Source organism: Mustelus asterias, unplaced genomic scaffold (genome assembly GCF_964213995.1).
Source record: "Mustelus asterias unplaced genomic scaffold, sMusAst1.hap1.1 HAP1_SCAFFOLD_94, whole genome shotgun sequence".
NCBI classification, from domain to species: Eukaryota; Metazoa; Chordata; class Chondrichthyes; order Carcharhiniformes; family Triakidae; genus Mustelus; species Mustelus asterias.
Genome location: NW_027590142.1, coordinates 218,414 through 231,624, shown reverse-complemented (window position 1 = coordinate 231,624; position 13,211 = coordinate 218,414). Strand labels below are relative to the sequence as shown.

The window sequence follows — 13,211 nt, the reverse complement described above, 5'->3', positions numbered from 1 at the left end:
CACTCCGCTAGCAACCTGCCTCCAGTCCGAAAATTTTCCATTCACCACCACCCTCTGTCTTCGATCAGACAGCCAGTTACCTATCCAATCAGCCAACTTTCCCTCTATCCCAACCTCCTTACTTTCATCATAAGCTGACCATGGGGGACCTTATCAAACGCCTTACTAAAATCCATGTTTCTGACATCAACTGCCCTACCTTCGACAACACACTTAGTTACCTCCTCAAAAAATTCTATCAAATTTGTGAGGCACGACTTGCCCTTCACGAATCCGTGCTGACTATCCCGGATTAATCTGCATCTTTCTAAATGGTCGTAAATCCCATCCCTAAGGACCTTTTCCATCAACTTACCAACCACCGAAGTAAGACTAACCGGTCTATAATTACCAGGGTCATTTCTATTCCCTTTCTTAAAGAGAGGAACAACATTCGCCACTCTCCAGTCCTCTGGCACCATCCCCGTGGACAGTGAGGACCCAAAGATCAAAGCCATAGGCTCTGCAATCTCATCCCTTGCCTCCCAAAGAATCCTAGGATATATTTCATCAGGCCCAGGGGACTTATCGACCTTCAGTTTATTCAAAACTGCGAGTACACCCTCCTGCCGAACATCTACTTCCTCCAGCCGATTAGCCTGTAACACCTTCTCTTCCTCAAAAACATGACCCCTCTCCTTGGTGAACACTGAAGAAAAGTATTCATTCATCACCTCTTCTATCTCTACTGACTCCATACACAAGTTCCCACTACTGTCCTTAACCGTCCCTAACCTCACCCTGGTCATTCTTTTATTCCTCACATAAGAGTAAAAAGCCTTGGGATTTTCCTTGATCCGACCCGCCAAGGACTTCTCATGCCCCCTCCTAGCTCTCCTAAGCCCCTTTTTCAGCTCATTCCTTGCTAACTTGTAACCCTCAATCGAACCATCTGAACCTTGTTTTCTCATAAGCTTCCATCTTCCTTTTTGCAAGACATTCCACCTCTTTTGTGAACCATGGTTCCCTCACTCGGCCATTTCCTCCCTGCCTGACAGGGACATACCTATCAAGGACACACAGTATTTGTTCCTTGAAAAAGTTCCACTTTTCATTAGTTCCTTTCCCTGACAGTTTCTGTTCCCATCTTATGCCCCCTAATTCTTGCCTAATTGCATCATAATTACCTCTCCCTCAATTATAAACCTTGCCCTGCCGTACGGCCCTATCCCTCTCCATTGCAATAACAAAAGACACCGAATTGTGGTCACTATCTCCAAAGTGCTCTCCCACAACCAAATCTAACACTTGGCCCGGTTCATTTCCCAGTACCAAATCCAATGTGGCCCCACCTCTTGTCGGCCTATCCACATATTGTGTCAGGAAACCCTCCTGCACACTCTGCACAAAAATTGCCCCATCCGAACTATTTGACCTACAAAGGTTCCAATCAATATTTGGAAAGTTAAAGTCCCCCATGACAACTACCCTGTGACCCCCACACCTATCCATAATCTGCTTAGCAATTTCTTCCTCCACCTGGTTTCAGCAGCAGGTGAGCTGAGGCCAAGGACAAAGTGGGGCGATGTCACTGAGATGGAAATAGGTAGTGTAGGTGGTGATGTGGCAAATGGAGTTAAATACAGATCAGTGTGAGGTGTTGCATCATGGAATGTCAAACCAAGGTAGAACTTTCACGGTGAATGGGAGGACCTCGGAGAGTATCGTGGAACAGAGGGACCTTGGAGTTCAGGTGCACGGTTCTCTTAAGATGGCGTCACGTGTAGATAGGGCAGTGAAGAAGGCTTTTGACATGCTGGCCTTTATCAGTCAGGGCATTGAGTATAGAAGTTGGGAAGTTATGTTGCAGTTGTACAGGACTTTGGTGAGGCTGCACCTGGGATATTGTGCTCAGTTTTGGTCACCTTGATTTGGAAAGATGTTACTAAACTGGAGAGAGTGCAGAAGAGATTTACAAGGATGTTGCCAGGACTCAAGTTATAGGGAGAGATTGGATGAGTTAGGACGTTTTTCTTTGGAGCGTAGGAGACTGAGGGGTGATCTTATAGAGGTGTGTAAGATCATGAGAGGCATGGATAGGTTGAATGCACTCAGTCTTTTTCCCAGGGTTGGGGAATTAAGAATTAGAGGGCATAAGTTTAAGTTAAGAGGAGAAAGAATGAATGGGAACCTGAGGAGCAGCTTTTTTACACAGAGGGTGGTACGTATGTGGAATGAGCTGCCGGAGGAAGTGGTTGAGGCAGGGAGATTGTCAACATTTACAAGGCATTTGGACAGATCCATGGATAGGAAAGGTTTAGAGGGTTATGGGCCAAATGGAGTTAGCTCACATGGGCATTTTTGGTGGGCATGGACCAGTTTGGGCCGAAGGGCCTGTCTCCGTGCTGTCGATTCTATGAGGATATGTTTAGAAGCTCAGTTTGAAGTGAAACATGTCACTGAGGTTGTGAATATTCCGGTTCAGCCTCAGACAGTTGCAATGGGGACAGATGGAGTCAGTGGTTAGGAAGTGGAATTTGTTGCAGGGCTGAAGATGATAGCCTTCATCTTCCAATATTTAACAAAGGCAATTACTGCTCATCCAGTCCTGGATGTCAGACAAGGGAGGATGGTGTGTGAAATTGGAGGGAATTTGGAGATGATGGTGTTCACATGCACCTCTTACCCTGATCCTTCTCGGTGTGCAGGTTAACGGTTTTAAGGTTCAAACCACTGGTTGAGTTGTAGATACATAAAGTCCCTCCTTTGCCCCCACCTCTCTCTCCATCCATTGAGGCCAGAGCCTTGTGTAGACCCAGACTGGATGGCAGATTCCCTTCCCTGAAAGGCATTAGTGAACCAGTTGAGGTTTTATGACAATCCAGCAGTTTCCATGGTAACTTTTTCCTGGTGCCGGCCCCACAAATGACCAGATTCATCCAGCTCAATTTCACAACCTGCCTTTGTGTTTTTGTGGGATCTCTCTCACTCCTTTTTCACTGTTTTAAATCAATTTCACAGAGATTTGGAAGGGGAGGATTTGCAGTCGGGAAACTCAAACCAAACATCACATCAGGATCTGACTGAGTCGCCCAATTTATGGTAACCTGAATATAACTGAACCTTGAGCATGGAAGGAAAAAGCACCGTTCACAATGGGGCAAAACTGTACACGTGTCCTGTGTGTGGACAAGGATTCAGACAATCATCTGGCCTGTCAAGACACAAGTGCAGTCACACTGAGGAGAAACCGTGGAAATGTGGGGAAGGATTCAGAGACCTGTCTGAGCTGGAAATTCACCAATACAGTAACACTGGGGAGAGGCTGTTCACCTGCTCTGAGTGTGGGAGAGGATTCACTCAGTCATCCACCCTGCTGACACACCAGCGAGTTCACACTGGAGAGAGGCCATTTATCTGCTCCGAGTGTGGAAAGGGATTCACTCAATCATCTAACCTGCTGACACACCAGCGCACTCACACTGGGGAGAAGCCATTCACCTGCTCTGAATGTGGGATGCGATTCACGCAGTCATTCAACCTGCTGAGACACCAGCGGGTTCACAAGGGAGAGAGGCCATTCACCTGCTCCGAGTGTGGGAAGGGATTCACTCAGTCATCTACCCTGCAGACACACCAGCGAGTTCACACACAGGAAAGACCATTTAAATGTCCAGAATGTGACAAGTGCTATAAAAGTTTAAAGGAAGTGATGTTCCATCAACGTGTTGATGCCCAGACTGCGAGAAGTGCTGCCGAGGTTCCAGGGAACTAATGTTCCATCAACGTGTTCACACTGATGAGAGACCGCTCAGGTGCTCTCACTGTGGAACTGGGTTCAGGTGGTCATCTCAACTCACTGAACACCAGTGAATTCACACTGGGGAGAGGCCGTTCACCTGCTCCAAACGTGGAAAGGGATTCACTCAGAAATACAACCTGTTGAGCCATCAGCGAGTTGACAAGTGACTGCTGGAGTTTGATTCTGCTGTTTATCACAAATCACAAACATGTTGATTGTGGTCATTCACCTCTGATGTAAATAAATTTGAGCCCACAAATAAATACTAATGTCCTGGATGAAAGTCAAATAAATCTGCTTTTATGTTAAACAAACAATCTGTTGAAACTTTTTATTCTCTCATCAAGTCCATTCCTTTCGAATGGCTCTCCCTCTCCCCTGTCTCCTCCATCCTGACCCCCAACAAAAAGTGTGATGAAGTCATGGAGCTTCTTTGTTACTAGGATTGAGCCAACCCATTCAGCTGCCCCTGCTGCTTCCCTCTCTTCCACCCTCCCACTGAGCCAAACTAATGTATCTAAAGCCTCTCCCTGTCTGAGCCCCGAACCCACATCTTTCAACAGTTTCTTTCCTGTTTTGCCCTGACTCTATTTCCACTAAATTGCTGACCATCCAACTTCCCCATATTGGCTGATATTGTTAATGATTCTCTCCCTCTCTTCTGGTTTTGTTCCTCTCACTTTTAAATACACAAATATCACCCTTTCTGAAAAATAACCCTTTTGATCCCACTTTGCTTGCAAATTATGGCCCCATCTCCAGCCTCCCTTTCCTCTCCAAAGTCTTTGAACTTGGTGTCTCCCAAGGAGACTTTTGGTCTCCTATTTGGGCAGCAAGGTGGCATGGTGGTTCGCACTGCTGCCTCACAGATCCAGACATCTGAGTTCAATTTCAACCTGTGTGGAGCAAGCATATTCTTTCTGTGTCTGTGTGGATTTCCTCCGTGTGCTCCGGTTTCTTCCACACTCCAAAGATGTGCAGGCGAGGTGGAATGGCCATGCTAAATGTATGGGATTACGGGTATAGGGTGGGGAGAGGGACAGCAGATTTCCTTCCCCAGAGGATGTTAGTGAGCAATCAGCAATGGTTTCATGGTCAGAACATTGCCCTGGGTCTCTGGGTTACTGCTCCAGTGACAATATCACTATGCCACTGCCTCCTCAATGTACACACATAGGGAAAAGGCCATTCATCTGCTCCATGTGGGAAAGAATTTGTGCATCCAATTTGAAGGGCTGTGATCACAATAACCTCAGTCTTCCGGACTGTTGTGATTGTGGTGGATATTTAGTAAGGATACTACAACTGTTGTGGAGAATCAAAGACACAGCTCCAGTCTGATACAGACCTTGTTCATAAAACCAAAACCTGATCACATAAACCCCAGTGCAATCTAACAGTGATTTGTCTTTCTCAGGTCATTTGGACACGACCTCTCACCTGACAAGTACATGGGATTCTTTCAGACTGAAACATCCCAGACAAGTGATAATTATGAAAATTCAGGATATGAATGCCTTTTCTTTGTAATTCCAAATTCATCCACTCTTAGCCATAAGACCATGAGACATAGGAGCAGAATTAGGCCACTCAGCCCATCGAGTCTGCTCCGCCATTTAATCATGGCTGATACTTTTCTCATCCCTATTCTCCTGCCTTTTCCACATAACCCCTGATCCCCTTATTAATCAAGAACCTATCTATCTCTGTCTTAAAGACACTCAATGACCTGGCCTCCACAGCCTTCTGTGGCAAAGAGTTCCACAGATTCACCAATCTCTGGCTGAAGAAATTCCTCCTAATCTCTGTTTAAAGGATTGTCCCTTTAGCCTGAGGTTGTGCCCTCTTTCGCCTGAGGTTGTGCCCTAGAGTATTCTGGTTAACACACTGGAATACTCCCTTGGCCCTTTCGGATAATGTCACTGCAGTATATGGGATCTGCAGAAACATTCAACTAAATTCTACCAGGCACCTGATATGCTTAACTGTGGAAACCCTTTTCCATTAAGGTCTCAGATTACTACAGCAGATATGCATTGTTCTGACTCTACCAGCTGGGCTGTGGAATTAATTGAATAGATCTTCCAGAGAGCCAGCAGAGACATAATGGGCCAAATGGTTTCTATTTGCGCTGTATCATTCTCGAAAAGAGTGAATATTCAGTATCAGGGACAGAGAGAAGAACCAGTGACTGTGCGATTGAACCCAGCCAGAATCAGTGCCATAAAAGGAGTGAGAGGGGAAACGGTATAAAAGCTTTGAAACCATTGCATGGTCCTGCAGCAGAACTTTGAGAAATGGAGCACAGCAGATCACCAATTCTCAATATTTCATTAATTTACCTCAAATGCTAACAATGTTATTTTGAATTAACTGTATGAGGTTTCAATGGCTGTTATTACCCAGCATCCTTTGCGGGTGTGAAAGTGCCCTATTCACTCCACAGGAGCCCAGTACGCAGGCGCAACGTTGTATCTGGGGCATGCGCAGTGCCACTTTGCTCGGAGCCCTGCGAGTGTGGAGATGCTTATTTCAAGGGGTGAGAATCGGTGGGGCGGAGGGAGGAATGGAGCCGGGAGCCGGGGTGGGGAGGGAACAGAGGCTTCATAAACATCTGCTGTAGGCTGCAAGGCCTGAATAAGAGCCTTCCGGTCCTGGGTTTGCAGCTCCGGGGATTTTATCCGGGATCAGACCCAGTGCCGCGGCCGCCATCTTTGTTTAGCGGGGAGCAGAGCGCATGCGCGGCCAGTGGGCGGAGCTGCAGGATTTGGGTGACCAGGAGAGACAATGTTTGAGTCATTGACTGACAGGCCGGGTTCATGGATGCTGCCTTTCACCTTCTCAATTTGGGGCGGCGGCTCGCCGTCTTTTATACACTTTGATCATACAGACATTAGCGGTTACTTCGTCATTAGCTTTGGGTGGTCACATGTACTTAGCCAATTGGGCTCCCCTCGCAACAATTGACCTCCAATCACATTCCTTCAAAAACAAGTTTCAGTTCCGCTTTATCTGAAGCTAAGCTGACCATCTGGACCTCGCGGTCTGGTTTTTTTTGTCTGTTCCGTATTTTTTATGCAATAACAGGATGTAGCTCAAAGGTTAGTTTGTTATTGAGTCAGCAACAGAATCTTTGTTATCCACAGGATAAGTGCTGGTGCAGCCTGTAGTCACGTACGCATTAACTTTCAAAGGTCACAGTCTTAATTTCACTCCAACAATCACATCTCATTTATCTAAAATCCAATGAGCACAGATGTACCCTGCCTAACCTTTCCTCATAAAACAGACCCCTTCATGCCCGAAATCAGCTCGTGAACCTTGTCTGAATTGCTTCCAATGTAAGTATATTCCATCTGAAGTAATCTTATGCTAGAAAACAGGAGGAGAGAATGTTATGGATTTATATTCAGGTCTGACAAATGACTGTTGGGTGTGACACAGTTGTTAGCACTTCTGTCTCAAAGCGCCAGAGACCCGGTTCAATTCCAGCCTCGGTGATTGTATGGAGTTTGCACATTCTCCCCCTGTCTGTGTGGGTTTCCTCTGGGTGCTCTGGTTTCCTCCCACACTCTAAAGAGTGGGTTGATCGACCATGCTAAATTGTCCCTTTGTGTCTCAAGATGAGGGGGAAAGAAAGGATTAGTGATGTACGTACATCAGGTTACAGGGATAGGGCCTGAGTAAAGGTGCTCTGTTAGAAACCTGGTGCAGACTCAAAGGGCTGAAAGGCCTCCTTCTGCACTGCAGAGATTCTGTGATTTTGGAATCTCCTTTTACAGATGGTTAGAAAAAGAGGATTTTTACAGCAATCTCAAAGCCCCAAAAACGTGTATTTCTTAATTTCAAGCCACATTGACACCTGACTCTTGTAATCTCCTTTTGCAGGAGTTAGAATATTTGCACTTGACGGTCCGTGAGGAGGGCGTGGCCGTTCACTTGCTGAACGTCGACGCCCCGGGCGGCGGACCGCAGCAAATGACTTTCTACGAGAAAGTGTCCGCTCACATCGACACCATCGCGGGGGGCGAATGCATTATCCTCGGGGGAGATTTCAACTGTACCCTCGAGGCACGGGACCGCACCGGCCCCTCGCTGCGCACCCCGGGTGATGGTGAAGTTGCGGGACCTGCTCGGGTCCCACGACTTGGTGGACATTTGGAGACATCTCCATCCTGGCTCCAGAGCTTTCACTTATGTGAGGCCTGGAGTCGGAGCGTCCAGGCTCAGCCGCCTTTACATTTCGAGGGCGAACGTGTCCGGTGTGTCTTCGGTTCCATGCGGCTGGTGTCATGCACGGACCACAGCCTGATGTGGGCGGACTTTGTGCCATCTCGCGTCCGGCGGGGGTCCGCGTACTGGCACTTTAACAACACGCTGCTGGAGGATGAGCGCTTCCTGGACTTGTTCCGTCGATTCTGGGCCGGCTGGAGAAGGAAGCGGGGAGGCTTCCCCTCCTTGAGGCTCTGGTGGGATGTGGGCAAGACTCACGTCCGTACCTTCTGTCAGGAGTACGCGAGGGGGTCGACAAAGGGACGGAAATCCAGGCTCGAGGAGTTGGAGAAGGAGGCACGTCTCAGTCAGCCCGACGCGGACCCGACCCTGCGTTCAGAGTACAGGGAGAAGAAGGGCGCAGTGCAGGACCTGCAGCTCGCCAGGTCTCACGGCGCATACGTGAGGTCGCGGCTCGAGTTCCAGGTGGACCTGGACCGCGGCTCCCCCTTCTTCTACTCACTGGAAAGAGGGCGGGCTAACCGTCAGCAGCTCCTTATGCTGCTGGCCGACGACGGTTCCCCCATCTCGGATCCCGAGGGCATCCGGGCCATTGCCCGGGATGATTGCACCTCCCTCTTCTCTCCGGATCTGTCCAGCGAGGATTCCCACAGACTTCTGTGGGAGGACCTGCCGCAGGTCAGCCCGGAGGGCGTCGGCAAGCTTGAAGCCCCCACCACCATGGCCGAGCTGACCGGCGCCCTCAATGGCCTCAGTCGGGGCAAGGCCCGGGGCTGGACGGGCTGTCAGTAGAGCTCTTCAGGGCATTCTGGGACGTTCTGCGACTACGCGGGGGTCCTGGGGGAGAGCATTGCTCCCGGGGAGATGCCCTTTCGTGGCACAGGGCCGTCATTGCCCTGCTGCCCAACAAGATCTATGCCTCCTAAAAAACTGGCGCTCGGTCTCCTTCCTCAGCACGGATTATACAATCTTTGCCAAGGCTATTGCTTCATGCCTTGGATCCGTGCTGGACCACATGATCCACCCTGACCAGTCCTACACGGTCCCGGGCCGTTGTATACACGATAACCTCCACCTGGTCCGGGACCTAATCGGGGACGTGCTCGATGGCGGAGGGGCAGGCTGGATGAGTCCCCGCGTGCTGGCTGAGCGCGCGGGGACGACAATCCGGCACGCGGCCAAAGCAATCCGAGACCTTAGTACAGTCGTGCTCGGCCCCGAAAATACAAACTCGAGGCGGCGCAGGCGTGCGGTGGGATCCCGCCTGAGCATTCCCCTGTTCGGGCGGAATTCCACATTGGCCCAAATCCTCAACCCCCCTCCCTGGGTGAGGTGCCCCACAGCCTGAGCCGCCTCGCGGAAATGTCCGTGCCTTTTTCTACCGCGCGGAGGCATTTCCTGTGCGGGCTGCTGCTGCACACCTTCCACTACCGCTTCCTCGCCTGTCGCCCGGATACACCTTGACGGGCCTTGTTGCCACCGTGCGGCGGAGGTCCCCGCTGGAGGTCCCTCTACGCAGGGATCTCCCCCAATTACGTCGGGGACCTGGGGTGGAGGGTGATGCATGCAACAGTTCCTCACAACCGTAGGATTCACTGGTTCACGGGCTCCGAAGACTGCCCTTTCTGTGGCCTTGCAGAGTCCGTCGAACATGTCTATGTTGTGTGTCTTAGGCTGCACTCCATTTTTGTTTCCCTAAAGAACCCAGCAGGACCCGAGGACTCATCAGCCCACAGCTCCAACAGTTTGCTGAGGACCACTTCCCTGGGAATTGTGCTTTTTCAGAGTTCATCCCACACTTCTGTTTTTTGATTTCCAGCTGTTTCTGAGTTATAACTGTACCTCTATTGTGAACACCGAGGCAAAATACTTGTTCAATTCATCTCCCAGCTCCTTATTTTTCATTATCAATTCCTGGACTCACTTTCTATTAGACAGTTAAGAAATGAGGTCGAGCAAGTGACTGAAATGGGAGCACTATTGGGAGCACCAATAGTTTCAAAATATTTCTGGAAAAGATGGGACAGATCCACAGGTCAAGGCCCTAAACTGGAGCAGGGCCACTTTTGTGGGCATTAGGCAGGATCTAGCAGATGTTGATTAGGTGAGTTTGTTTGAAGGGAAAGGAATAACTGGCAAATGGGAGGTTTTAAAAGTGTGATATCAAGAATCCAGGGGCAGTATATTCCTGTTAAGATGCAGGGAAAGAATGGTAAATTTAGGGATCTCTGGCAGACAAGGGACATTGAGGCTCTGGTCAGGTAAAAGAAGGAAGCATACATTGGGTTTAAAGATTAAAGAAAATTCCAAGAGGTACTATAGCTATATTAAGAGTAAAAGGGTGGCTCGAGAGGGAATAGATCCCCTTAAAAATCAGTATGGCCATCTGTGTGTGGAGCCACAGGAGATGGGTGAGATTTTTAATGAATACTTCTCCTCTGTGTTTACTGCGGAGAGCACCATGGGTGCTAAATAAATAAGGGAAACAAGTGGTGATGTCTTGGGCACACGCATGTTACTTGGGAGGAGGTATCTGCAGCCTTATAAAAGCAAATTACTGCGGATGCTGGAATCTGAAACCAAGAGAGAAAATGCTGGAAAATCTCAGCAGGTCTGGCAGCATCTGTAAGGAGAGAAAAGAGCTGATGTTTCTTGTCCAGATGACCCTTTGTCAAAGCTCTGAAACATCAGTTTTTTTCTATCCATACAGATGCTGCCAGATCTGCTGAGAATGGGGAGAGAATGTGTGGGATGGAGATTTACAGCTTTTGGGGAATGAGAGAGGAATGAATGTTCCGTAAAAATTGTCTGTTCTGAATTTCTATCCTGTACTGACACTGATGACTTTTGGAAACTCATTTTACAGGATATTGAAAGAGGAATCACAGGCCGAAATCTCAAACGTCACGTCTCGATCTGACAGTCATATTCCTTGGGACCTCAATATCATCGGACTTTGAATCCAGAAGGAGAAATGATTGCCCAGTCTGTCGATTTGAAAAGATTTGAAATGTCAGTGTGAGTGAAAAAGCATCAACACACTGCCACACTCGAGTGAGAGTGTTCCAATGCACTGACTAAAGAGCTTTAACCAGTTACACAGACTGAATAAATATCACACCATTCACAGCGGGTAGAGACTGTAATCTTGTTCTGCATGTGGACGAAATTCAACTAATTGTCCACCCAAGAGAGAGGTAAGGACAGCTGCATCATGGAGAAACCATGGAAATGTGTGGACTGTGGGAAGGGATACAGAACCCCATCAGAGCTGGAAGCTCATCGGCGCAGTCACACTGGGGAGAGGCCGTTCATCTGCTCTCAGTGTGAGAAGGGATTCATTCAGTTCTCCAGCTTACAGATACACCAGCGAGTTCACACTGGGGAAAGGCCATTCACCTGCTCTCAGTGTGGGAAGGGATTCACTTGTTCATCCAACCTGCGGACACACGAACGGGTTCACACAGGGGAGAGGCCGTTCACATGCTCTCAATGTGGGAAGGGATTCACTCGATTATCCGACTTGCAGATACACCAGCGAGTTCACACTGGGGAGAAACCATTTACCTGCTCTCAATGTGGGAAGGGATTCATTCAGTTATCAGACTTGCAGAGACACCAGCGAGTTCACACTGGAGAGAGGCCGTTCACCTGTTCTCAGTGTACCAAGGGATTCGCTTGATTATCCGAACTGCGGACACACCAGCGAGTTCACACTGGGGAGAAACCATTCACCTGCTCTCAGTGTGGGAAGGGATTCACTGTGTCATCCGACCTGCAGAGACACCAGCGAGTTCACACTGGGGAGAAGCCGTTCATCTGCTCTCAGTGTGGGAAGGGATTCACTCAGTTATCCAACCTGCAGACACACCAGCGAGTTCACACTGGGGAGAAACCATTCACCTGCTCTCAGTGTGGGAAGGGATTCAGTCGGTCAACCCACCTGCGGACACACCAGGGAGTTCACACAGGGGAGAGGCCATTCACCTGCTCTCAGTGTGGGAAGGGTTTCAGCGTTTCATCCCAGCTGCTGAGACACCAGCGAACTCACACTGGGGAGAAACCATTCATCTGCTCTCAGTGTGGGAAGGGATTCACTCAGTTATCCAACCTGCGGACACACCAGAGAGTTCACACTGGGGAGAGGCCGTTCACCTGCTCTCAGTGTGGGAAGGGATTCACTCGGTTAACCCACCTGCGGATACACCAGCAAGTTCACGAGTGATGACAGGGGTTGGATTCTGCTGTTATTGTTTCTGCTCTCAGCTGCATCCAGGACTGCATTTTGTTCATTCTCACAGTTGGTCAATGGGGAGGGTCAGAGGGTTTCTTTGTGCTGGACTGGCTGGTCTCAGCCTCCAGTGGGCTGATGCTCTTTGAGTCTTTTTGTGAATACATCATTTCAAATGTCACAAGGATCACAGAGTGACAGGGTGTTAGGAAGTTTAGAGATATTGAGTCAGAAGAAAACAGAGGTTGGCAGTGCAAAGGTACATTTCTGAATGGAGGGCTGTGACAAGTGACATTCCTCAGGGATCAGTGCTGGGACTTTTGCTGTTTGTAATGGATATAAATGATTTGGAGGAAAATGTAACTGATTTGATTGGTAAGTTTGTGGACGACACAAAGGTTGGTGGAATTGTGGATAGCGATGGGGACCGGCAGGTGGAATACAGCAGGATATAGATCAGTTGGAGACTTGGGTGGAGAGATGGCAGATGAAGTTTAATCCGGACAAATGTGAGGTAATGCATTTTGGAAGGACTAATACAGATGGGAAATATACAGTAAATGGCAGAACCCTTAAGAGTATTCATAGGCAGAGGGATCTGGGTGTACAGGTACACAGGTAATTGAAAGTGGTAATGCAGATGGAGAAGATAATCAAGAAGGCATACGGCATGCTTGCCTTCATCGGCCGGGGCATTGAGTTTAAAAATTGGCAAGTCATGTTGCAGCTTTATTGAACCTTTGTTGGACCGCACTTGGAATCAATTCTGATCACCACACTACCAGAAGAATGTGGAGGCTTTGGAGAGGGTACGGAAAATATTTATCAGGATGTTGCCTGGTGTGGAGGGCATTAGCTATGAGGAGAGGTTGGAGAAACTTGGTTTGTTCTCACTGGAACGATGGAGGTTGAGGGGGGCGACCTGATAGAAGTCTACAAGATTATGAGGGGCATGGACAGAGTGGA

At 48.7% G+C, this 13,211-nt stretch overlaps 1 protein-coding gene across 1 annotated transcript in view; it reads left to right on the top strand.

Moving 5' to 3' along the window:
- LOC144484171 (uncharacterized) overlaps positions 1-12,280 on the top strand; it is a 61,199-nt gene extending 48,919 nt beyond the window's left edge. The window contains 2 exon segments of the mRNA XM_078202713.1: positions 3,227-3,688; positions 11,286-12,280. Of these exon segments, the coding sequence (XP_078058839.1) occupies positions 3,227-3,688; positions 11,286-12,239 (1,416 nt within the window). The 3' untranslated portion in view covers positions 12,240-12,280.
- Positions 12,281-13,211: the final 931 nt, after the last annotated feature.